This window comes from Scardinius erythrophthalmus (assembly GCF_964197995.2).
Source record: "Scardinius erythrophthalmus genome assembly, chromosome: 18".
Taxonomy (NCBI): Eukaryota; Metazoa; Chordata; class Actinopteri; order Cypriniformes; family Leuciscidae; genus Scardinius; species Scardinius erythrophthalmus.
The window spans coordinates 25,788,408-25,812,630 of record NC_138238.1 but is presented as its reverse complement, the minus strand read 5'-3'; the positions used below and the strand labels follow the sequence as shown (position 1 = coordinate 25,812,630).

The window sequence follows — 24,223 nt, the reverse complement described above, 5'->3', positions numbered from 1 at the left end:
ACAATGGATATCGAATCCCTGTATACCAATGTGCCTTTTGAAGAGGGATTACGGGCTACACAGACTTTTTTAAATTCCAGATCGGAGACTATTCCTAGTACCCAATGTTTGTTGGAGTTGACTAAAGAGGTACTGACATCTAATGCCTTTCTATATGTCAAAAATGTCACCCAGCTTTGCTTCTTTATATGTTGGACTGTTTGAACAGGAAAGTATCTACAACGCTCAAGTAAATCCTTACCTGGACCACATATCAGTCTGGAGGAGGTACCTCGACGATATATTTTTCTTGTGGACAGGATCTGAAAAACTGTTAGAAGAATTTTTTTCCTTTGTCAATTCCAAGAATGAACATTTGAAATTCACTATTGCATCGGATAAAGAAAAAATGAACTTTCTGGACATTTTGATTGTTAAGGAGAATAACAGGTTGAAAACTGATCTCTATCGAAAACCCACAGACAGAAATTCCATCTTACATGGTGAGTCATACCATCCTATTCACCTTAAAAGAAATTTACCTATCTCTCAATTTAATAGGATCAGAAGAATCTGTAGTTCTGATGATGATTTTATGCGTCAGGGATCGATTTTGAAAAAACGTTTTACAGAAAGGGGATATAAGGAATCCTGTATAGATGAGGCATCAACACGTTTTGAAAATGTATCACAATCAGACAGTTTAAAAAAGAAAAAGATCAGGAGGGATGAGAATAGAATAGTTTGTGCCATTCAGTACTCACCGGTAGCTAAAGCTATAGAGGGTACCATAAAACAACATTGGCACATTCTTAATACAGATCCAGCATTACAATCCTGTTTTCAATTTCCTCCTCGAGTGGTATTTAAAAAAATAGCTAATCTACGCAATAGATTAGTACGAGCTGATGTACCTTCTTTGATTACACCTCATTTCTTAAACGATCTACCTACAGGTAACTACCCTTGTGGAAGATGCCAACAATGCCACTTTACTTATAAAACTAATACATTTAACCATCCGCATAATGGCATTAAATACAAGATAAAAGAGATAATCACATGCTCTACTATGAATGTAATTTATATGTTGACATGCCCTTGTGGACTATCATACATAGGCAAGACCACTAGAGCATTAAAAACTAGAATCTCAGAACATCGTAGTGCGATTAGAAATGGTGTGACATCTAGCCCTGTGGCTGTACACTTCATGAATGCCAAACACAATGTATCTAGTTTAAAATATGTGGGAATTGAGAATATCAAATGTCCTAGAAGGGGTGGTAATGTGGATAATTTGCTTTTAAAAAGGGAACTTTTCTGGATTTACACATTAAACACTTTAGCTCCCAGAGGCCTCAATGAGGATTTTGATATTAGACCTTTTCTAAATTAATGGATGATTTAAATAACAATATGTGATGCGATCTGGGAAAACCCACCACATGGTGAAATTTTACCTATTACAGGTTTTGATATCATATGGATGCTGGTATCAAGCCCTTTCCAAATCTGTTTTTATTTTTATCATAGCTTGTTGCTAGCAGAAGTTATGTTTATCTGAAGTCGGCCGATCTCTATGATTTTCTGGAACGGAATTTTGAGAAAAACAGGTTTAAATAACTGTCACCGTTGAGACGCGTCCATCTCGCGATTGTTATGAAACTGCGTGACGTTATAGTTTAAACAGGATTGGCGCGAAATGCGCACTATACACATTCACTGTACATGTATGCGGTTTATTTTAAAGGTAAACTATCTTTGTAGTGTTACGAGACGGACAGGTGTATGGGATATACGGCGATTGTTTTTTTTTTTTTTTTTTTTTCACCTCTGCCGGGCGTTAATGGTCGCATAGAATGCATTAGAGAAAGAGAGTATTTTCAGCTTGACACTATAAATCGCTGTTTTTCTGCACTAAACAAGGGAATTTTGCCAAGATATTTTCAGAGATAAGAGAAAAGATGTTATAGAATAATAATTTAATGGAAAAAAAAATTTGACAAACAAACTGACATTCAAACTATTTTGGAATTTACTGAAAACGGCCCAGCGCGACATCCGACGGGTTTTCCCAGATCGCATCACATATGGTTTTTTGATTCTCTACTTTGCTATTTTCTCTACAGTCTCTTGATTTATAGGTATAGTCTCTTTGAATAACTTGGTCCTCTGTATATAAATAATGAAATGCTGAGTTTATAACAGATGCTTTTTTACTTGTCTGATCAAGTTTGAAAATTGTCCGAATCCCCATCTGACTTTTACCTTAATATGGATTTTTCAATAATACTTGTTGATTCTCTATGTTTTTTTGTCTTGACGTACGGATAGTCTTTATGAATGGTAATACATATAGTCTCTTTGAATTTCTTAGTTTTTTCTGTACAAATAATGTAATAAGTGTGATGTACCATCTGATATGTTTTTTACACTGGAATATGAAAAAATATATGTTAGACAATTTAACAGTGGGAATCAATATGTAAATATGTTAATATATAATTCTTAATCCTTGCTGGACACGATGTATAAATATGTAAATATCAATGTATGTTGATGGATGTATCCAATTTGTGTGATGGTGGGGTCACGTGATACAGACTTTAAAAGGGGTAACTGTTTGTACACTTCCTGTTAGTCTGAGGAAGGGCCATGTGAGGCCCGAAACGTCACTAATAATAAAATTTTTTTTTGAATGGGAGCTTATTCGGTGTGCGGATCTGTTACTTACTACTACATGGTTTACCTTGGATTTACCTCAGAAGAATTAGAAGAACACGATTTTATTATGAGAACGATTTTAAGGTAAGACACTCATAATAGTAGCGTGTTATTGTTGCATAAACTTTACATTGTAGCTACTAGTTAAACTGGTGCCAGACTAAAATGTAGGTTATGAAATAGATTGGAGTAAAAACATGAAGCCTACTGCTAAATGTATATACATGTACGACACGAGGATGTTTTTATGTTCGATAATTAAACACAGCACGATATAAAAGTAGGCCAGTATGAGTGTTTATTCTAATATGGTAAATATTATAATGTTTAGACCCGGGTTTACTGTTAAATACGGTTTGTGGATATCTGCTCAAACATAGATATTTATAATATGGTAACAATAATGTTTCATATAGTTTGGAGCGGCTCAATCACTTCAGTAAATGTTCTCTGTACGCACTGTGAGTTTGAGTCAGTCGCGCTGTGCGTTTGAAAAGCAAAACGCGCCAGGCTTCATGTTTTTACTCCAATCTCATGTCATAACGTTATAACGTCATAAATCTGCATCGTTTATCCTTTTGATCTTTCATTAAAGAAATTGGCAAAATCCTGCCCTTTCATTGAAGTAAAAGAATTGAAAGTGGGGGGGGAATCACATTATAAAATAAATGTTTTTCTCCAAAACACATTGGCCACAATTATTCATACCCTTTTATTAAACGTGGGGGGTATTAATACCTTTTTGCAATCTCCTTTTGACAAGATAACTGCTCTGAGTATTCTCCTATAATGCCTGATGAGTTTGGAGAACACTTGACAAGAGTTCAGAGACCATTCCTCCATACAGAATCTCTCCAGATCCTTCAGATTCCCAGATCCATGTTGGTGCTGCTTCTCTTCAGTTCACTCCACTCATCAGGTAAGGGAACTGGGACGGTCATGGCAGAAGCTTCATTTTGTGCTCCCTAACACATTTTTGTGTTGATCTTGATGTTTGTTTTGGATCGTTGTCCTGATGGAAGATCCAACCACGGCCCATTATAAGATTTCTAGCAGAAGGCGTCAGGTTTTGATTTTTTATCTGTTGATATTTGATAAAATCTACGATGCCATGTATCTGAATAAGAAGTCCAGGACCTCCAGCAGAAAAATAGGCCCACAACATTAAACATCCAATGGTATATTAAATTGTACACATGGGTTACTTTTTATCCTTGTGTGCACCAAACCCATCTAGCGTGCTTGCAGCCAAAAAGCTCTTTTTTTAGTTTCATCTGACCACAGAACCCTGTGCCGTTTGAAGTTCCAGTCGTGTCTGACAACTGAATATGCTGGAGTTTGTTTTTGGATGAGCGAGGAGCATTTTTCTTGAAAACCTCCCAAACAACATGTGGGGATGTAGGGGTTGTTTGATATTTTTTAATAGGCTTTCTGACCCCAAGACTCAACTAATCTCTGCAATTCTCCATCTGTGATTATTGAAGAGTCTTTGGCCACTCAAACTTTCATCCTCACCGTGCATTAAGACAATATAGTCACACGTCCTCTTCCAGGAGGATTCGTAACATCTTTAGTTGATTATAACTTCTTAACTATTGCCCTGATGGTCAAAATGGGGATTTTCAATTCTTTAGCTATTTTCTTACAGCCACTCTCTATTTTGTGATGCTCAACAATATTTTGCTGCACATCAGAACTATATTCTTTGGTTTTACTCATTGTGATGGATGATTAAGGGAATTTGGCCTTTGTGTTTCCTCATATTTAAACTCCTGTGAAACAAGAAGTCATAGCTGGACAATTTCATGTTCCTAGTCACCCTGGTGTGCTAAAAAAGGTAAATATTAATGGGAATATACTTCAGAGATATTTTATTCATAAAAAATTCTAGGGGTATGAATAATTGTGGCCAACGTGTTTTGGAGAAAAACATTTATTTCATAATGTGATTTCCCCCCCACTTTCAATTATTTTACTTAAATGAAAGGTTAGATTTTTGCCAATTTTTTGAATGAAAGATCAAAAGGATAAACGATGCAGATTTATTTTTTACAGCCATTTTTGATCATATTTACCAGGGGTATGATTAATTCTGAACATGACTGTATATATATATATATATATATATATATATATATATATATATATATATATATATATATATATATATATACAGGTGCTGGTCATATAATTAGATTATCATCAAAAAGTTGATTTATTTCAATAATTCCGTTAAAAAAGTGAAACTTGTATATTATATAGACTCATTACATGCAAAGTGAGATATCTCAAGCCTTTATTTGTTATAATTTTGATGATTATGGCTTACAGCTTGTGAAAACCACAAAATCAAAATCTCAGAAAATTAGAATATTACATGAAATCACACAGTAATTACACAGTAATCCCATGGTCATTGAACCAGGTTTTGGTTCTTTTGGCAGTGTGGGCAGGTGCAAATCCTGCTGGAAAATGAAGGAAGCATGAAGTGGTCTGAAAATGTCCTGGTAGACGGCTGCGTTGACTCTGGATTTAATAAAGCACAGTGGACCAAAGTCCTCTTTTCTGATGAGAGCAAATTTTGCATCTCATTTGGAAACCAAGGTCCCAGAGTCTGGAGGAAGAATGGAGAGGCACACAATCCAAGATGCTTGAAGTCCAGTGTGAAGTTTCCACAGTCTGTGTTGGTTTGGGGAGCCATGTCATCGGCTGGTGTTGGTCCACTGTGCTGTCCACTCAACGCAGCCGTCTACCAGGACATTTTCAGAGCACTTCATGCTTCCTTCAGCAAGCTTTATGGAGATGCTTCCTTCATTTTCCAGCAGGATTTGCACCTGCCCACACTGCCAAAATAACCAAAACCTGGTTCAATGACCATGGGATTACTGTGTAATTACTGTGTGATTTCATGTAATATTCAAATTTTCTGAGATTTTGATTTTGTGGTTTTCACAAGCTGTAAGCTATAATCATCAAAATTATAACAAATAAAGGCTTGAGATATCTCACTTTGCATGTAATGAGTCTATATAATTTACAAGTTTCACTTTTTTAATGGAATTACTGAAATAAATCAACTTTTTGATGATATTCTAATTATATGACCAGCACCTGTATATGTATGTATGTATTTTGTAAATTTCATCATTTTATCCAGAAAAATCTAAAATGTATTCCCAAAATCGTGCAGCCCTATAGTTTCTCTTGATATCAGCATGTTCACAGGTGTTTATTTATTTATTTATTTTTTTTTTTATTTTTTTTCAGGGACCAGATGCCACTGGATGAGTCCTGCTGACTTCAACATTCACATGAGTCTCTGTACATGAACATGGTAAAATGAAAAATCAAACACCTTGGAAATGACAGGTACTATGTTTCAGGAATGGCACAAAGGTGTGTGACTGTTCAAGTCTCTGTCTTTAGATCAGTGTGTTTACTAATGTGCTTTTTTGTCATTTGTTGTGTATCGTTGGATTATGTTGTGTTGTAAATAAATCTGTTACAGAGGAGGCTTCCGTACCGCCTCCTCCGCACCACCGGAGGGATCCGTCTCCTGAATATTAACCATCTCGTTTTGAACTCCATTTCCCATAATGCCTCTCACCTGGGACTGATTGCACAACACACCTGCACCTCATTTACACACACATATAAGCCACTTCCACACACCACATCTCTGCGAAGTCTTGATTTGCCCTGGCTGTCACTACTGAGCGTTATTCCCCGTGTTTGCTTCTTGTATTTCTGACCTTGGACTGTTTCACCATTTCCTGATTGTTTCTCTGCCTGGCCTGACTTGGATTGTTTATTGGAGTCTGATTATTGCTGCCTGCCCTGACCCCTGCCTGTTATACGGATGTTCTCTGTGATTCCTCCATTGATCTGTCTGCTGTTGTTGACCCTGCCTGTACGACTATTCTTAATAAAGCTGTAAGGAGCTTGTCAAGGATCTACAAGGTCTCTGTGCGTTAGCAGCTAATGCTCCCTCTGTGCAATCTCAAGAAGTTTCTCCACCCACTGTGAGTACTCCAGTTAACCCTCGACTAGCCTTTCCTGAAAAGTTCGACGGCACCTCAACAAAATGCAAAGGTTTCCTGCTTCAATGCACACTCTTCGTCGATCAACAACCATCACTTTACTCCAATGATTCCAGCCGAATTGCATTTGTATGTTCACTACTCACAGAAAGAGCATTAGAGTGGGCCGCTGCTGTCTGGGGACCAGATGGGTCATCTTTCACATCCTTCAGGGCTTTTCTTCGACAGTTTCGCAGCGTTTTTGAGCATCCTACTGAGAGAGGAAGTGCTGGCGAACAACTGCTCAATCTTTCCCAGGGAAGAAGAACAACAGCAGAGTATGCATTAAGCTTCTGCACGCTCGCTGCACAAACCAACTGGGTAGAAGATACACTAAAGACCATTTTCAGAAAGGGATTAACTGTCGTATTGCAATCTGAGCTAGCCTGTCGGGGTGAAGGCAAAAACTTGAATCAATACATCGATCTGGCCATACAAGTTGACAATCTAATCCGTTCATGACGTTCTACCCGAACATCACATCGCTCCTTCCAAGAATCAACATCCGATCATGAACCGATGCAAGTTGGTTTCACTCACCTCACGCCAGAAGAACGTGAACGAAGAATGCAGAATCACCTGTGCTTGTATTGTGGTCAGTCTGGACACATGAAGTCTTCCTGCCCAGTTCGTCCTTCGTCCAATTCTCCACCGGTGAGTTCAAATGTTAAAACACTCACAACTGTATCCAGTCTCACTCTACCGGTGCGTCTGCTGGTCCAGGATAATTCTATTTCAACCACTGCTTTAATAGACTCAGGAGCAACGGGGAACTTCATCTCTCACAAATTTGCTGTACAGTGTAAACTACAACTGAATCCCTGTCATACCTCCCTGACAGTGGAGGCGCTAGACGGGCGACCCCTTGGTGAGGGCAAAATTCACCGCATAACAGAAGAAGTCAAGATGCACATTGGATCCCTACATTCCGAATCCATCAAATTCTACGTCATCCATGCTCCACATCATTCCATCATTCTCGGGTTTCCTTGGTTACAGACGCACAATCCGCACATCTCTTGGAGAGACGGTCAGATTATTCAATGGGATCACACTTGTCACAGTCAATGTCTATCCAAAGTCACGCGTATATCCTGTCCAGTCCCAGTTCCCTCAGCACCAGAGCCAGAACTAGAAAACTTACCATCCGAGTATGCCGATCTCTCTGAAGCTTTCAGCAAGAAAAAAGCCTCACAACTTCCTGAACATCGCTCGACTGATTGTGCCATCGATTTAACTCCCGGTACCACGCCCCCAAAGGGAAGAATATTTCCTTTATCCCAACCTGAATCCGAAGCCATAGATTCAACTACATAGAAGAAGAGCTAGCTAAAGGTTTCATCAGACCTTCCACATCTCCAGCAGCCACGGGTTTCTTCTTTGTGAAAAAGAAAGACGGAGGGCTTCGACCATGCATCGATTACCGGGGGTTGAATGAAAACACGGTCAAGTTCAGATACCCTCTACCACTTGTTCCAGCCGGCTTAGAACAACTCCGTCAAGCCAAATATTACACCAAACTAGATTTACGTAACGCTTACAACCTGATCCGCATCCGCGAAGGTGACGAGTGGAAAACAGCATTCTCAACCACTAGTGGGCACTATGAATACCTGGTTATGCCCTTCGGCCTGGCTAACAGTCCTTCCGTGTTCCAGTCCTTCATGAATGACATCTTCCGGGATATGCTGGATAAATGGGTGATCTTATACATCGACAACATCCTGATCTACTCAAACTCCATGGAGGAGCACATCTGTCAGGTCAGATTGATCTTACAACGTCTGATTCAATATCAACTCTATGCCAAGGTCGAGAAATGTGAGTTTCATCAGACAAGCATGTCTTTTCTGGGGTACATCATCAGCCAAGAGGGGGTAGCTATGGATGAGAAGAAAGTCAAGGGAGTCTTGGACTGGCCATTACCCCAAACCATCAAGGAGCTACAACGTTTTCTGGGGTTTGTGAACTTCTACAGGCGGTTTATAAGAAACTTCAGTCTCATAGCCGCTCCTTTGACTGCCATGACCAAGCGTCACACTGCTCGTCTGCACTGGACCACAGAAGCACATCAAGCGTTTCAGGATTTAAAGACACGGTTCACATCAGCACCCATTTTACGTCATCCTGATCCTGAACAACAGTTTATTGTAGAAGTAGATGCTTCCAATACGGGAGTAGGAGCTGTCTTATCGCAACGGCAAGGTAATCCAGCCAAGATGTACCCTTGTGCCTTCTTTTCCCGCAAACTTTCTCCAGCTGAACGTAACTACGATGTGGGCAATCGTGAATTGTTAGCTATGAAACTAGCTTTGGAGGAATGGCGCCATTGGCTGGAGGGAGCAAGTCAACCGTTCATAATTCTCACCGACCACAAGAACCTCGAATATCTACGATCCGCCAAACGTCTTAATCCCCGCCAGGCCAGATGGGCTTTGTTCTTCACCAGATTTAATTTCACTGTCACATATCGACCAGGCACCAAGAACACCAAAGCTGATGCTCTCTCCCGTCAAACCGAAGAAACAACCCAAAATCCCACTCCTGAAATCATCCTTCACGAACATCTGCTAGTAGCTCCCGTTAAATGGGATATCATCACCGAAATTCAACAAGCTAACCTCCAAGTACCACCTCCCGCTGAATGTCCAGCGAATCTCCTCTTCGTCCCAGATCCACTACGTCCTCGGCTCCTCGATCAGGTGCACTCTTCACCAAGTTTTGGTCACCCTGGAATCACTGCCACCATACAATTACTCCAAAATCGCTTCTGGTGGCCCACTCTTCTGTCAGATACCATCAAGCATGTTCAGAACTGCACCAATTGTCACACCTCCAAATCACTCCGAAAATGACCTGCTGGTCTCCTAAACCCACTTCCCATACCTCAACGTCCCTGGTCTCATATCGCCATCGACTTCATCACCGACCTACCCAATTCCCAAGGATACACCACCACACTCACCATTGTGGATCGATTCTCCAAGGCCTGCCGATTTTATGGCTTACCTGAAGATATAGTATCTGACCGAGGACCTCAATTCACCTCCAGAGTGTGGACAGCATTCTTCAAGCATCTAAATGTCAACATCAGCCTTACCTCAGGTTACCATCCTCAGTCAAATGGTCAAACTGAACGCCTTAATCAAGACGTCATCCGCTTCCTCCAATCTTACTGCCAACAACATCAAGCTGATTGGAGCAGATATTTGTTCTGGGCCGAATACGCCCAAAATTCACTGGTCAAACCCGCCACTGGCATAACTCCCTTTAAATGTATACTTGGTTTCCAACCTCCTCTCTTCCCCTGGTCCGGCGAACCCACAGAACTTCCATCCGTCACCGAATGGCTACACAAGAGCGAGGAGGTCTGGGATCAAGCACACACTCACTTACTCCATGCTGTCAGACGACAAGAGCAACAAGCCAACCGCCACCGCCGTCCAGCTCCAGAGTATCACATCGGCCAATGGGTATGGCTTTCCACCAGAGATCTACGACTCCGACTTCCATGTCGCAAACTCAGTCCCAGGTATGTTGGTCCGTTCCAAATTGTTAAACAATTATCTCCTGTATCATTTCGATTAGACCTGCCCGCTAATTATCATATTTCTCCTACTTTTCATGTTTCCCTGCTAAAACCTGCCGGTGGTCCGAGGGGAGAGCCGGAGGAGGGAGCCACCTCTCAGACTCCCCCACCTATTCTGGTTGACGGCGAGGAGGCGTATCGTGTGCACAAGTTGCTTGACTCTATACGTCGGGGTAATATTCTCCAGTATCTAGTTGACTGGGAGGGGTTCGGTCCGGAGGAGCAATCCTGGGTCAATTCAGGGGATATCCTGGACCCCACACTCACTGAGGAGTTTCACCGGATGCACCCGGAAAAACCGGCCCCTCGACCTCGTGGAAGGCCCCGGCGTCGTTTGCCTCCTCGCGTCAGGAGCCGCTCGCAGGGGGAGGGCTCTGTTACAGAGGAGGCTTCCGTACCGCCTCCTCCGCACCACCGGAGGGATCCGTCTCCTGAATATTAACCATCTCGTTTTGAACTCCATTTCCCATAATGCCTCTCACCTGGGACTGATTGCCCAACACACCTGCACCTCATTTACACACACATCTAAGCCACTTCCACACACCACATCTCTGCGAAGTCTTGATTTGCCCTGGCTGTCACTACTGAGCGTTATTCCCCGTGTTTGCTTCTTGTATTTCTGACCTTGGACTGTTTCACCATTTCCTGATTGTTTCTCTGCCTGGCCTGACTTGGATTGTTTATTGGACTCTGATTATTGCTGCCTGCCCTGACCCCTGCCTGTTATACGGATGTTCTCTGTGATTCCTCCATTGATCTGTCTGCTGTTGTTGACCCTGCCTGTACGACTATTCTTAATAAAGCTGCAAATGGATCCTACTGAGTCTGGTGCTTCGTTACAAAATCCAAACAATCTAAAAGCCATTCTTTAAAACATTTCTCCTCATTCTTTGTGCAATGTTCCTCACAATGATAGGGCCTGATAGCACCTGGTAGGGCAATTAGGGGAGGGTCTTTGTCTTCCTCAGAAGTGAAACACATCAATATTCATGATGATTCACGCCTCCTCCATAAAGCTTTCTCACACAAAACATGTCTTACAAATTTTAAATCAATATATTCATTTTTATCTGAATGAGTACACAGGATGATTTTCACATAGTTTTGGAGCAAATATTCTAGGCTACGTGATACAATTTTCAAAAGTCTTAAGAAATAATCAGTATGGGTTTCACGACCTTATTTCAGTGACAATATTTTATTTATTTTTCACAAACCACGCATAAACGTCATTATCTCAAAACTACAAACTTTTACATACATGCTGCTGACATATTATTGTAGTAGAGTTTGTGCTGAATGCAGTGTAAATAGACTTTAGCCATGCAAATGTCACAAATAACAAAAATAAGCACAAATGTCAGAGCATGTCAGAACACCTCCTGGGCCCAGAAAACACCTCAGACCCCAGAGGGTTAACTATGTTTATGTATCTGTATAAGATATTCTATAGTTATTATACTTTAATACCATAATGAAGATGCTGTATAATGTACTTTACGTTGTTTATATGCTCTGTTATATTCTGTTTGCTTATTTCTTATTTTGCTAAACACACTTTGAGAGAGCTGTTGAAATTGCATAATTGGTAATGCACTGTTTATTACAACAGTATGTGGGCATGTATGTTTAACATTTAGTTATTTACTTCTGTTTATTTGTTTATTGCAGAAACTTCCTCCAATGCATAATTAATATGTTTATATGATGAAACCATGCACATAAATAAAAGGTGGAAAAGATATGATGACTCCTACTCCCTGATCAGAGTACTGAAGTGGTTAAGAACATTAAAGAACCGGCATTCAGTGGGGCAACCCTCAACAGCCTTAGTATTACTCAAAGCTTCAGTAACAGCGACCTCACCTGGTGAAGTGCCAAGGCTGCATCTAAATTATCCCGGCTAGATAGTGAAAAGGAGGCTTTAAGACGAGTGAAATAAATCTAGTGCACGCACCTACCCCTAGAGAAAATTTGTTCAGAGGGAACTGGTGGCGCTGCAAACCACTCAGGTGATTCATTCAGAGAATGAAGCAGTTGCTGCTTTGGACGTCGTATGTCACATGATTTTTTCCGTACAAAAGCAACCTTCGGAGCAGTGGTTCAAATGGAATTGTAGTTAATGGTTTGAAGTACGTACAAAAGCTTCAGTGTCAGACTGCCATCACTACCTACATCAACCTGCATCACCCTCACATCAGTATCTGGTCTCGTCAACGTTACTGCTACGTAAACAGTCAGACTCCTTACCTGAACACTCAGAGATCGTCCTGTCAATTCACCTGTCTTCCGTCTGTCTCCTGTCCGTCATCCCGATCCAGATCTCCAGTCATCGTGTTCATCCTTCACCTGCACACACTTCAGTTATCGTTAGCTAAGTCTTCATCACCTATCATTAAGTCACCATCCTTTCACTATTATCTGGTTCCCACTGTTGTCCAATCACTCTGCCTTTACTTGAATAAACCATTTCACCTTACCATCTTGTCTGTTCCCTTCTGTGAGTGTGACAGTATTGTAGTTAATGGCAATTTCATGTTTTGTTTAATTTTGGCACCACTTAGTGGCACAGTTCCACTGCTTTTTGTGTGTCCTCAGAATAAACCGTCTAGGAGGAGTTTTAAAAAAATTCAAGACGGAAAATGATGCCATAGGGTGCAGTCGAAGTGTTGTGAGCCGAGGAATCAGAGGAAAATTTCTAGCCCTTACAGTTCAATTTATTAGCATGTACTTTTTTTCTGTGACTACATGCTCTGGATGCTGTTTTTTTGTTTTGTTTTTTTGATGTACTGTAGTGTTTATTGAATGCTTTGTAGTATTTAAAAATTGCCTGATGTGTGTATGATCTGAAAGATTTGTTTAACTTGGAGAACAGGTGAATTGGTTTGTAATTATTATTATTTTTTTGCCAGAAGAGTCAGTGGTTTTGTGAATGTAGTTTGAAGATTTGGCTTTGTATTTAATGTCACCGAAAGAGGGAAAAAGCCAGAAGGGAAGGAAGAACAGAGGGAGGGGAAAAAAGAAAAGGATGGGGATACGTCCAGGGAAAAGGAGAGTATGTAAAACCCAGCTCAGAGAAAGGAGGGAGGTGACAGGAGGAGAGAAAGGAGGAGTGAGAGCATAGGAGAGTGGAGAGCGAGAGAAGAATTGTGAGGTGGACATGGGTCTGTGTATCGTGCTGTTGATCTGTTTCTTGCAGGCAGAGCTGCCCAAAGTGTGGGCTCAGGAGCAGAGAGGTAAGACATTATTGAACACTTACAGAGATATACTGGATTAACATGTAAGACATGCTCATTTTCATTGATGTAAACATCATGACCCTGAAACATAAAAGTATTTAAACAGTTATTTTTTTTTATGTAATTCCAAACCAAAAATCCAAACTATTAAATTACAAGTATGTATGTTATAGATAACAATAGGCAAATATTTTAACTGATCTTGTTTGTTTATCTATACTTAACCCTGTTGTTCTGTTGAGATTGACTGTTATGTTATCCCAGTGATGTATGTATAAACATAATAGATGTAAATTCTAAATTAATCTCTTATTTGCACATCAAATTTGTTAAAAAAAACAAACCTAATAAAATTCCAGTAGACTATTTATTTATTGATTGATAGATAAATAAACCCTCGATTGTATCATAAATTAGGCATGTATTTTAAATACACACATAAATACATACATACATGAATACATGATTGTTATCCAGCACAGTAATGTTGCTTCTGTTTAAGGTTACTTTGACTCAAAAGCAAAAGCAAGCACACACACACATACAAAAAAAAATATATAACAGAAATAAAAGTTGTAAACAAACAAACATTTTTTTATTAATATTATTATTAACTGTAATTTTAATGTTATTATTTAAATTTATTTTTTATGTATAAATATGTTAATTTTATATAAAATATAAATTAATAAATATATGTAAAACACAATTTGTACTGTATATAAATGAGAAATGTATTGCATTTTTTTTAAACATGCACTATTTATTCATGCATTAATTGACATTTATTCACAGATTTGCACAATCTTGTTTCAATGTCAATATAAGCTAGCTGGAGTTATTGGAGAATTGTTTGGATCTCAAATTTAGAATTAAAGTATATTTTGTATAAACAGGCAATCTTGTAGCTAGCGCTAGCAACATGAAGGTCATGAGATTCCCAGGGAATGTGTGAACTGAAAATAAAAGCTTTAATGCTACAGAAGTTGCATTAAGTAATTGTAAATGTATTAATAGTAAATATATTTCAATGCCACTAGAATCAACAAATTGAACTAAAAAACAAGATTCTGGACCATGTTTTCCATTAGATGATAAATCATACAGTCCCACCCTTGGTTGAGGGTTAATTATGTTTGTCTTTCAAGCTTACCTCTTTGTCTGTTGAACAGTAGTGTGTGTTTTTTCTGTGCACGTAGACTTAAGTGTAGTGGTTCTTAGTTCCGGTCCAGGTGCCCCACCACTGTTAAAATAAGATAGGCATAGAAAATGTGCAGATAGGAGAGGCACCATGATCAGAATTAAGAACCGTGCACATGCTTGATCAGATGCTGTGTGTAGGCTGAAGGTCAGTTTTCTGCTTTATTGTATACATCTCAATGTTTTTCTCTCTAAGAAGCAGAGAATATGAACCCATGCATTGAATGCTGGGGTTTGAGTCTGAGGGCTGGCTCTACTACTGGAGAATATATTTAACAGATGTCTATCAGAGAACGGGGAAAGAGCAGCACAATGTTTCTGGGTCATGCGACATGGGGTTTTATCAACAGTGCGCCCACTAAGTCCTATAAGGCTATGGTTGGGAGTTTTCAAGTCATGTAACCCATATGCATATGTGCACTGTACATAAAGAATAATCCTACATATCAGCTTGGCCTGTTTTATACATTACCCTTATATTCTTTCTCTCTCTCTCTCTTTTGACGGCACACATCCAATGTGTATTTCTGTCCTCCTTGGAGATACTGTATTTTTAGCAGGCCTGGTTCTTCTTTCTGCCAGGCAGCGCTGCTCTACTTTCACTGGCCTCTCGGTCCCTCCCACACTTCTTTTCTCTCTGGTCCCTCTGATAGTATATGTACATGATATACTAAGCTTGAGATCCACTGAAATTTGTAACAGACAGCTAATGAACAGATGAGGATATGTCCTGGTTAACAGAAGAGCAACAGTGAGCTAGCTTATGAAATTATGTGACAGTAAAAGAATGCAAAAGGAGTTTGGGACTCAGAAAGAAAGAAAAAAAGAAAGAAAGAACAGAAACCGTGTTTACGCTTTTAGTGGGAAATCATAATGCCCAATAACGTATAGTCTCTGAATTTTAATAGCTTAACAGGGTCATATGATGCGATTTCTTGTTTTCCTTTTTCTTTAGTGTGTTATGTAGCGGTTTGTGCCTGTATAAGATCTGCAGAGTTACAAAGCTCAAAGTGTCAAACCCAAAGATATATTCTTTGTAAAAGTTAAGGCTCAGCCATGCCTTCCTAAAACACTTAATTCAAACATGCCCCCTCAAATCTACGTCAGTATGTGGGGGCAGAGGTTCACAACACCGCCCAAATGTGTATGCAAAGAAAGAAGATGTAACTTTTATTCTCGCTGTATTATTGTTGCCGCTAGTGCCACCGTGTCGTGGAGACGCTGTGTTTTTCGTTGCAAAAGTCAAACTACTTTGTTTGGCCTTCCAAAAGAAGATACAATTAGAAACCCGTGGTTAATCTTTATTTACAACACTGTTCCAGAACAGTACAACCAAAATATTCGACTATGTGCTGTGCACTTTTCGGAGGACTGTTTACAGAACCTGGGAGAGTACAAGGCCAGCTGTGCACAAAGGCTGATTCTAAAAAAGTGGGGCAATTCCATCTTTGCAAGTACAGGCTGGCGCTTCTGACTCACAGACACAGCCTGTAAGTATGTTTTCATATTTTAAGAATTTGCTACTGACTATTCAAACACGAGTTTTGAGCAGTATAGAGTAGCGCTGGTTTGCCGTTTCTACGATCACAAATGCAGACATGGTTTTATGTTTACATAGTGTTCTCACCCCCAGTAACACGATGCGTAAAAAGACAGGAAGTCATTATAATCAGTAATTATGTCCCCAATGAAATAAATCCTTACCAATCTGATACATTCTGGTCCAGTCACGCTGGCATAGTTGATCGATCAGCTTGTCATCTGCATTTTCCGGAACAGATTTGCACTCAAATTGATAAGGTAGTACCTGTCATTATTGCTTTGGGAGCTGACGTTCCAAATATGGTAAGAGGCGTGACATTTCCGGGCTATTCACAATGCACTGGATCATGTGTTTCAGAAAGGCGGGGCATAGAGGAGCAATAATAATGTACAGTATGTCTAAAATAATTACCTTTTTTTAGCCTAAAACCACGTAAACACATTGCATTTAACCAAATACACAAAATAATGTTCTGTCATGACAACTCAGAGTGATTGGCATGGTAATGGGTATGACAATGTTGTATGCTTGGTCTTGGCGGAATAGATCTGCTACGCTGCTGCTGCTTTTATTGCTGTTGCTGCAGCAGAACAATTACAGGACTTGCTACTGCCAATACATACACGCCTCGCTGCTGTGAGCAAGTAAGACATGCTGCTGCTTTATAATATAGCGTACATGAATTACCCCTCAACAGAGCAGGTGACATGATATTTGACAATACAATACAAGCGAAGTGTACTGTACATCAGAAAATCCCCCACCCCCAGCAGATCTACCACCAAAACATATGTACTGCTGCTGCTCCAAAGAGCCATAGGAAAGTGTGTATGCTATCTATGTGTGCCTGGCTATTTAGCTGAGTATGAGAAATGGGGCATATGCTTGGTCGTGGTGGACTAGATCTGCATATGCAAGATCCCCCAAGCAGATCTAGCCAGTAGACATGTGGGCTGCCATGAGGTGCATATAAGGCGTGTGAAGCATCTCGTAGTGTAGCCCTAAGTGTACTAGTGTACTCCTACTTTTTTTGTATTTTCTTTTTTCAAGGGATGTCCCTATTGACATTGACAGTGTGGTGTTCTACATATGTGCCTACATACCAGTGTATATGCGTGCCACTAAACTAAGTAGTTTGGGCCCCAAGGCTTGGCTCTAGTGGCCTTTTAGACTATGTGTGCCTGGACCTGCTTTGCCAAATGGCTTACTCTATTGGCCTGTGACTGTGCCTGGGCTACCACGCCGAATGGCTTAACTCAAGTGGCTTATGACTATGTGTGCCTAAGCTGAAAGCTCAGACATATCCAATTAGAATGCACATTATGTGTGGCTTTAACAAATGGTAACACGTTGCAGGCTAATAGAGATGAGAAGAGAAACCCCTCCATGACCACCTGAGCAAATATTATGATGATTTAGGATCGTTTGATTGAAGCGTTGAAATTGAAGCTTCATTGTCAAACCCTCTATACTACTATTTGTAAATGTGGAGTCAATTGGACAACGGATGAAAAATGGAGTATGACTAACATGTATTTAGCTGACCGAGCCAGAACACGCACGAGTAAATGAAAACATCAGCCTTGAAAAGTGTTGTTGGAAGTTGGTAAATAAAGTAATAAGCCCCAGTTAAATGCTATGTTTTCTCATGAACATTTTCTCACGTCCACTATGCTTAGTCGCAGTAACCTTATGTAAAAGGCTTGCTGCTGCTGTATTTTAACACATATGTCTGCTGATGTATGCTAGTATTTTACTCCTGCGTTGAATGCAAGATTGTAAAACACCTTTCTTAAACAAATATGGCATGTTTGATGTTTCGTAGATTAAGCAAAGATTAATTTAAACGTGAATGCCCATCCCGGTTCTGGACCCAAAGTTCCCAAAATTTAATAAGCCCCAGTTAAATGCTATGTTTTCTCATGAACATTTTCTCATGTCCACTATGCTTAGTCGCAGTAACCTTATGTTCACGAGTTCACACTTACAAATAAGTCAGATAGAATAAATGCGTATTTGGCGTGCTGTCCGAGGAGAGGGCTCCGGGCTCGGTATTCGGCCCGAACCCAGAGTACTCCCCCCGTATTCCTGGCTGTGAAAGAACAAGCCAAGAGTGAGGAGTCGGGGTGGTGGAGGGATGCTGAAAACTGTCAAGGAAGTTAGATGAGTTGACAGAGTGAATATATATATATGCTTCCTCTCATGCTGATAGGGTAGACATGGTAATTGTTTGATGAGTTGATTGATTACTTGATTATTTGAACGTGCTCCTCCCGAACTTTGTTAATAAAACATCATTAAAAGGCTTGCTGCTGCTGTATTTTAACACATATGTCTGCTGATGTATGCTAGTATTTTACTCCTGCGTTGAATGCAAGATTGTAAAACACCTTTCTTAAACAAATATGGCATGTTTGATGTTTCGTAGATTAAGCAAAGATTAATTTAAACGTGAATGCCCATTTAGTGATGGTGCTTAATGCAGATGCTGTATAGCAGTCACCACCAAGAGAATAGAAATTTATTGCGAACATTAGATTTACAAGTCATTATTTTACAATATTCGGAAAATAACTCAATATTTGAGCTCATATTCTATTATATCTACTTATATCTCATATTCTATATCATTACTACTTGGCATTTCATATCTGTTCCATGCAATGGTTATGTCAACAACACAATTTGGAGTGAATCCCAAGTCACTCCTGAACTTCGCAGCCTGCAACCGACTGTCTGTCCTCACCACAGCATGAACACTTAATCAATGAATGACATATAGCCACTAGAGTGTGCAAACTGCTCACTCATCTCGCCCGTGCGATCTCAGTGCCACTACATCAATGAGCTGTGCAACTGCAATGAGTCTCCTATTTATACTCCCGTTGTTAAGAAAATACTTCTGTGTTCTAAGGAGTGAGTGATTCTGACTGATAATAAACACCTCTGATAGCCAGCACTCATGTTCGACAACATGTCTGTGATCGGATTACCCACCACTGCAAAACACGCAGCAACAGAAATCCTGACGCTCTCAAGCGCGCACACATGCATACCCCGTAGATCGTTTGACAAAATGATAGAGGGTGCTTCTCAATATCCCTCATCGTCTCCTCGCTCCTCCATCCTCCATCCTATGACCTGGAAACCGATCGAGCTCAGCCATCTTTAAGGACATCTCAATTCTCTAATTGCACCGCATGGAGTCGAGGATCGAGGAGTGAGGAAGCTTCCTCAGGAGTCATGAGCGAAGATACACAGGTGTATCCTATGCGGAAGTGTTTTATCGACTAATCATGACGCACGTATAAATGATAAATTCTCCTCCCCCTTCACATCAGTCACAATCATTTTAATTTATACTTTACCTTTGCAGTTTATATAAACCACACATCTCACATATTTCAACAGGGTATTGAAGGGTTACAAATTTTAAGAATCTATTTCAGATATGCTTCCTTACATAACATCACGGTGAAGAATACTGATTTTAGCATTTGAGGTTTTAATTTAGATTCCAATATAGACTGAGAAAGTTTAGCAGCGGTTATGATGATTATATCAAGAGATTCCTGCCAGTCCTGTTCTCTAAATGAGTCAATTCCTGATACTCTCACCCTCTCCCTTTGTCTTTATGCATTTCCTGACCAGTAAGCTCAATGTACAGCTGTGCTTTTGTCTCTGTGATCATGTGAAGGTACGGGTGATACCGTCAGGCTGATTGGATCATTTGAATGATAGTGTTATGCTGATTGGTTCTGTCTCTCTTGAGCAAGCCGGATAACCTGCCAAACTGGTTTTGACTTGATTGAATCAAATCATGCCTATGCTTTGTCTTGATTTGTCTCCGCCTCTATGTAATCCCTCTCCCTTGGAATGTATATAACTACAAAGCATACTGTATTAGAGTTAGATTTTTGGAAGAACTGCAGCAACGTCAACGCGAAGTCCTCAATAAAGAATAACTTCTTGAACGTGATCCAATTTCTCCTGGTTCTTGCTTCGATGAAGAAAAAGTTTCCAACAGTATCTTGCTTTATTATTATTTATTATGAATTTCTTAAATAAACAAACTTCAACAACATAAGGGCAGATCCTTTGAGCGCTGCTGATGACGCGGTGAAGTGACGCTCGAGTGATCAAGTATTCCAATGTATAAAAAAAGCTTTCATTTGATTCCTCCGTCCTCCTTTTCTTTCCTTGTGTCCTTCCCTCGCATCCTACAGGGGGAGGAGCTGAGACGCGAGGAAAGGAAGCGAGGAAAGGAAACGAGGATGCACAAATAAGAATTGAGAAGCACCCACGGTGTTACACATCAACTGGGGATCATGTTAACGTACTCGGTTACTTACCAATACGGTTACTTACTCGGTTACTTACCTCGAGTATTGTGTTGCAAACGCTATGGGAAAACTCATTTTCTTGAGAATATTGAAGCCTCTATTTTAAAAAGCAGTGCAGCTGCACAGCGAGCACATCATAGCTGGCTGAAGCGTGCTGATTGGCTGTGCTGCAGTAACTGCATGAACCTATGGTGAATCAGCAAGGACGCACGGTCCAATCAGAGCGCTTGCCGCCTTGCTAGCCTCGAGCACGCCAAAATGGGCGTGGCTGAAGGGTATAAATTCAGAGAAAATTCGTCATAGGACAGGTTAAATCGACTGAAGCAAAGCACCTGATATGAGCGAAATAGCACGGCTGGCAACGCAATACTTGTTCCCTTATCTCTAAGGGAACCGAGGTTACGTAAGTAACAGAGTACGTTCCCTTACAAGAAAGGTTCTCTCGTATTGCGTTGCAAACGCTATGGGAACCCATTTTAAAATGCCATGCTATTCGCCGGTGACTGCTCTGGAGACGTCCGGGGAGCCCCGGGAACAGAGTAGTCTGAATCATTAAGACCAGAAGTGTCGGGCCTTAAGATGATATACACTGCATATAGCGAAGTGCAGAGGGCCACCACGGGGGGAGCCTCAGATGTATATAGGTCTGGGTCACAAGAGCCAGGGTCCTAGATGGAGAGGACTCGTGCCTGTAAAGCAGGAACCTCTAAGTTATAGAATTTTGCAAATGTGGACGGAGCAGACCAGCTGGCCGCCACACAAATGTCCTCTATGGGGACTCCACGGGGACTCCACTGGACCATGCCCAAGAGGAAGCCATACCTCTTGTGGAGTGGGCTCTTACACCTAAGGGGCACGGAAGGCCCATAGAAGCGTAGGCCAGAGAGATTGCGTCTACTATCCATCTAGATAGTCTGAGTTTCGTGACCGGAAACCCTCTGGTGCGGCCCCCGAAACAGACAAAGAGCTGTTCTGACTGTCTGAATGAGGCAGAACGCTCCAGATAAATCAAAGCCCTAACGGGGCAGAGCATGTATGTGTCACTATCGTCTTCTGATGGGGGAAGAGCCGATAGGGAAATAACCTGTGCTCTGAACGGGGTTGAGAGCACCTTAGGTACATATCCGTGTCTTGGTTTAAGGACGACCTTGGAGTCACTTATGGCCCCGCAGGACCATGGATAGGTCCCAAGCCGGCACCGAAGGTGGCCGAGGCGGGTTAAGCCTTCTGGCCCCTTTTAGGAAGCGAACGCTCAGGTCACTTTTACCCAAGGAGGAGCCAGCCACTGGCGAGTGTAAAGCCGCTATGGCTGCCACATACACTTTGAGCGTGGAGGGGGAGCGGCGCGCATCCAACAGCTCTTGGAGAAATGTAAGTACCATCGGTACTTCACAGTTCTGTGGGTCTAGGTTCCAAGCTAAACACCAGCTGGAGAGTGCTGACCATTTGAGGTGGTAGAGGCATCTAGTGGATCCTCCTCAGCGGGATCGGCCACGGAGCTGTCGTTGACAGCTGCATCAGCTCTGGGAACCAGGACTGGATCCGCCAGAGGGAGGCTACAAGAAGGACTGCGTACTTGGTGTCCCTGAACCGTTCGATGATCTGAGGGAGCATCGAGACCAGGGGGAATGCATAAAGGGGAGGCTGGGCCACTCACGGGCCAGCGCATCCCTGCTCTTTGAAAAGAAGACTGGGCAGTGAGAGTTGTCTTTTGAGGCGAAGAGGTCGATCTCTGCCTTGCCGAAGACTTCCCACAACAGGAGAACCACCTGGGGGTGGAGAGACCATTCCTCTGGGGGAACGTTGCCCCGAGATAACATGTCTGCTCCTAGGTTCATTGTGCCCGGCACATGAGCTGCCTTGAGTGAGCGCAGGTTGGCGTGAGCCCATAACAGGAGCTGTTTGGCCATGGTGAACAGGTTGCGGGACCTGAGACCGCCCTGGCAATTTATGTAGGACACCATTGCCATGTTGTCTGTTTGGACCAAGACGCGGTGTCCCGCCAGATGTGGATGGAAGGATTTAGGGCTAGAAAAACTGCTCTTCATTCGAGGCAGTTGATGTGTAGGCGTTTCTCCGAGCTCGACCAGAGGCCAGAGGCTCATACATTGCCCCCCAACCGAGGTTGGAAGTGTCTGTTGAGATAGCCTTCCTTTTCGAAACCAGACCCATGCTCTCACCCTGCTGGTACCAGCTGGTATCTTTCCAGGGGGCCAGGGCTTTGATACAGTGCTGGTTTACCCTGATGCGTAAGTGGCCTGAGCGCCACGCATGGGTTGGAACTTGAGGCTTCAGCCACAGCTGAAGGGGGCGCATACGCAGTAGGCCTAGTTGGAGTACTGACGATGCAGAGGCCATAAGGCCCAGAGCCCACTTTGCCCACTTTGAACGATGCAGTGAGCCGCTGGATTGAGAGAGCCCGGTCTGGCATGGGCCATGCTCTCTGGGTGCAGGGGTGCGTAACAATTGACGGGATCATGTTCTGCAGTTAACACATCTCCAGCCACCTGAACTGAAGAGGGGGCTGTGAGAGGCACTCGAGCGATCTTCGGGAGCGATCTTCCGACCGCATTGCCCCCTCTTTCCGCCGGCTAGGACGGCTTTTTAGGCTCATGATCCAGCGTGAGCTTTGTCCCTGGTGTTTGGGGAGTGGGTAACGTTTCGCTGGTTTGAAGCATTGGTTGGTCTCAGCCACTGGGCGGGGCTGGTGGACCTGAAGCGCTGGTTTCTCTGGCTGCGGCGTGCTCTTGGGGCGCCGTGAAGCAGAACTGGAGCGCTTGGGAAGGAAGTGCTTCGTAGCACTAGATGCCTTCTGGGCTTCAGTGAAACGTTTCGCGAATCCCTTAACAAAAGGGCCGAAGAGACCTGAAGTGGAGACTGGCGAGTCGAGGAAGGTGGTCCTGTCCGCCTTTGCGCTGAAAAGGGCGCACGCCAGGATTTAGTTAGCTCATCGTGGACCTCTGGGAAGAATGGGGCAGAACGCTGGCGAGGGGTCGACAGCTTGTCGACAGCGCGAGTAATGGCACGGAGAAGCTCGGCGTCAATATTCGCTCTGGTGTCGACTCGTCGACCGACCAATCCTCACCCTCAGATGCCGCCACAGAAACTGCATCATCAAGCTCCTCCGCTGATCCGCCGAAAGAGATGAGTTCAGCCGCTTCGAGAGAGGGGCGTTGATCGCTCTTTACAAACAGCACCAGAGAAGTGTCAGATTCTGGTGTGGGCGTCTACATCTGCTTGCGCCGTTTCTTCCTTCGGGGCTCGAGGGGCACCAGAGACGGAAGATGGGCGGGCTCGCCCTCTGACGTAGCGAGAGCGAGCCTGAAGCGCTGAGATGGGCATACTGTCACAGGAAGGACAGCCGCCTTTAGTGAGTGCTGCCTCGGCGTGCTCAGGACCGAGGCAGACGGCACACCGAGTGTGTCTGTCAGATACATGTAGGGGAATCCCGCAGATCTCACAGACAGGGAGTGGCATTTGTAACAACGCGCTCTGCTCTTTTAGAAGGAAGCGTGTAAAGG

The 24,223-nt window shown here is 42.2% G+C and overlaps 1 protein-coding gene across 1 annotated transcript in view; it reads left to right on the top strand.

Annotated features, from left to right (window-relative positions):
- Window positions 1-13,445: 13,445 nt before the first annotated feature.
- plxdc1 (plexin domain containing 1) overlaps window positions 13,446-24,223 on the top strand; it is a gene marked incomplete at its 3' end in the record, with an annotated part of 661,275 nt that continues 650,497 nt past the window's right edge. Inside the window, exon 1 of the mRNA XM_081393609.1 lies at window positions 13,446-13,613. Coding sequence (XP_081249735.1) covers window positions 13,538-13,613 — 76 coding nt within the window. The 5' untranslated portion in view covers window positions 13,446-13,537. The remainder of the gene's footprint in view (window positions 13,614-24,223) is intronic.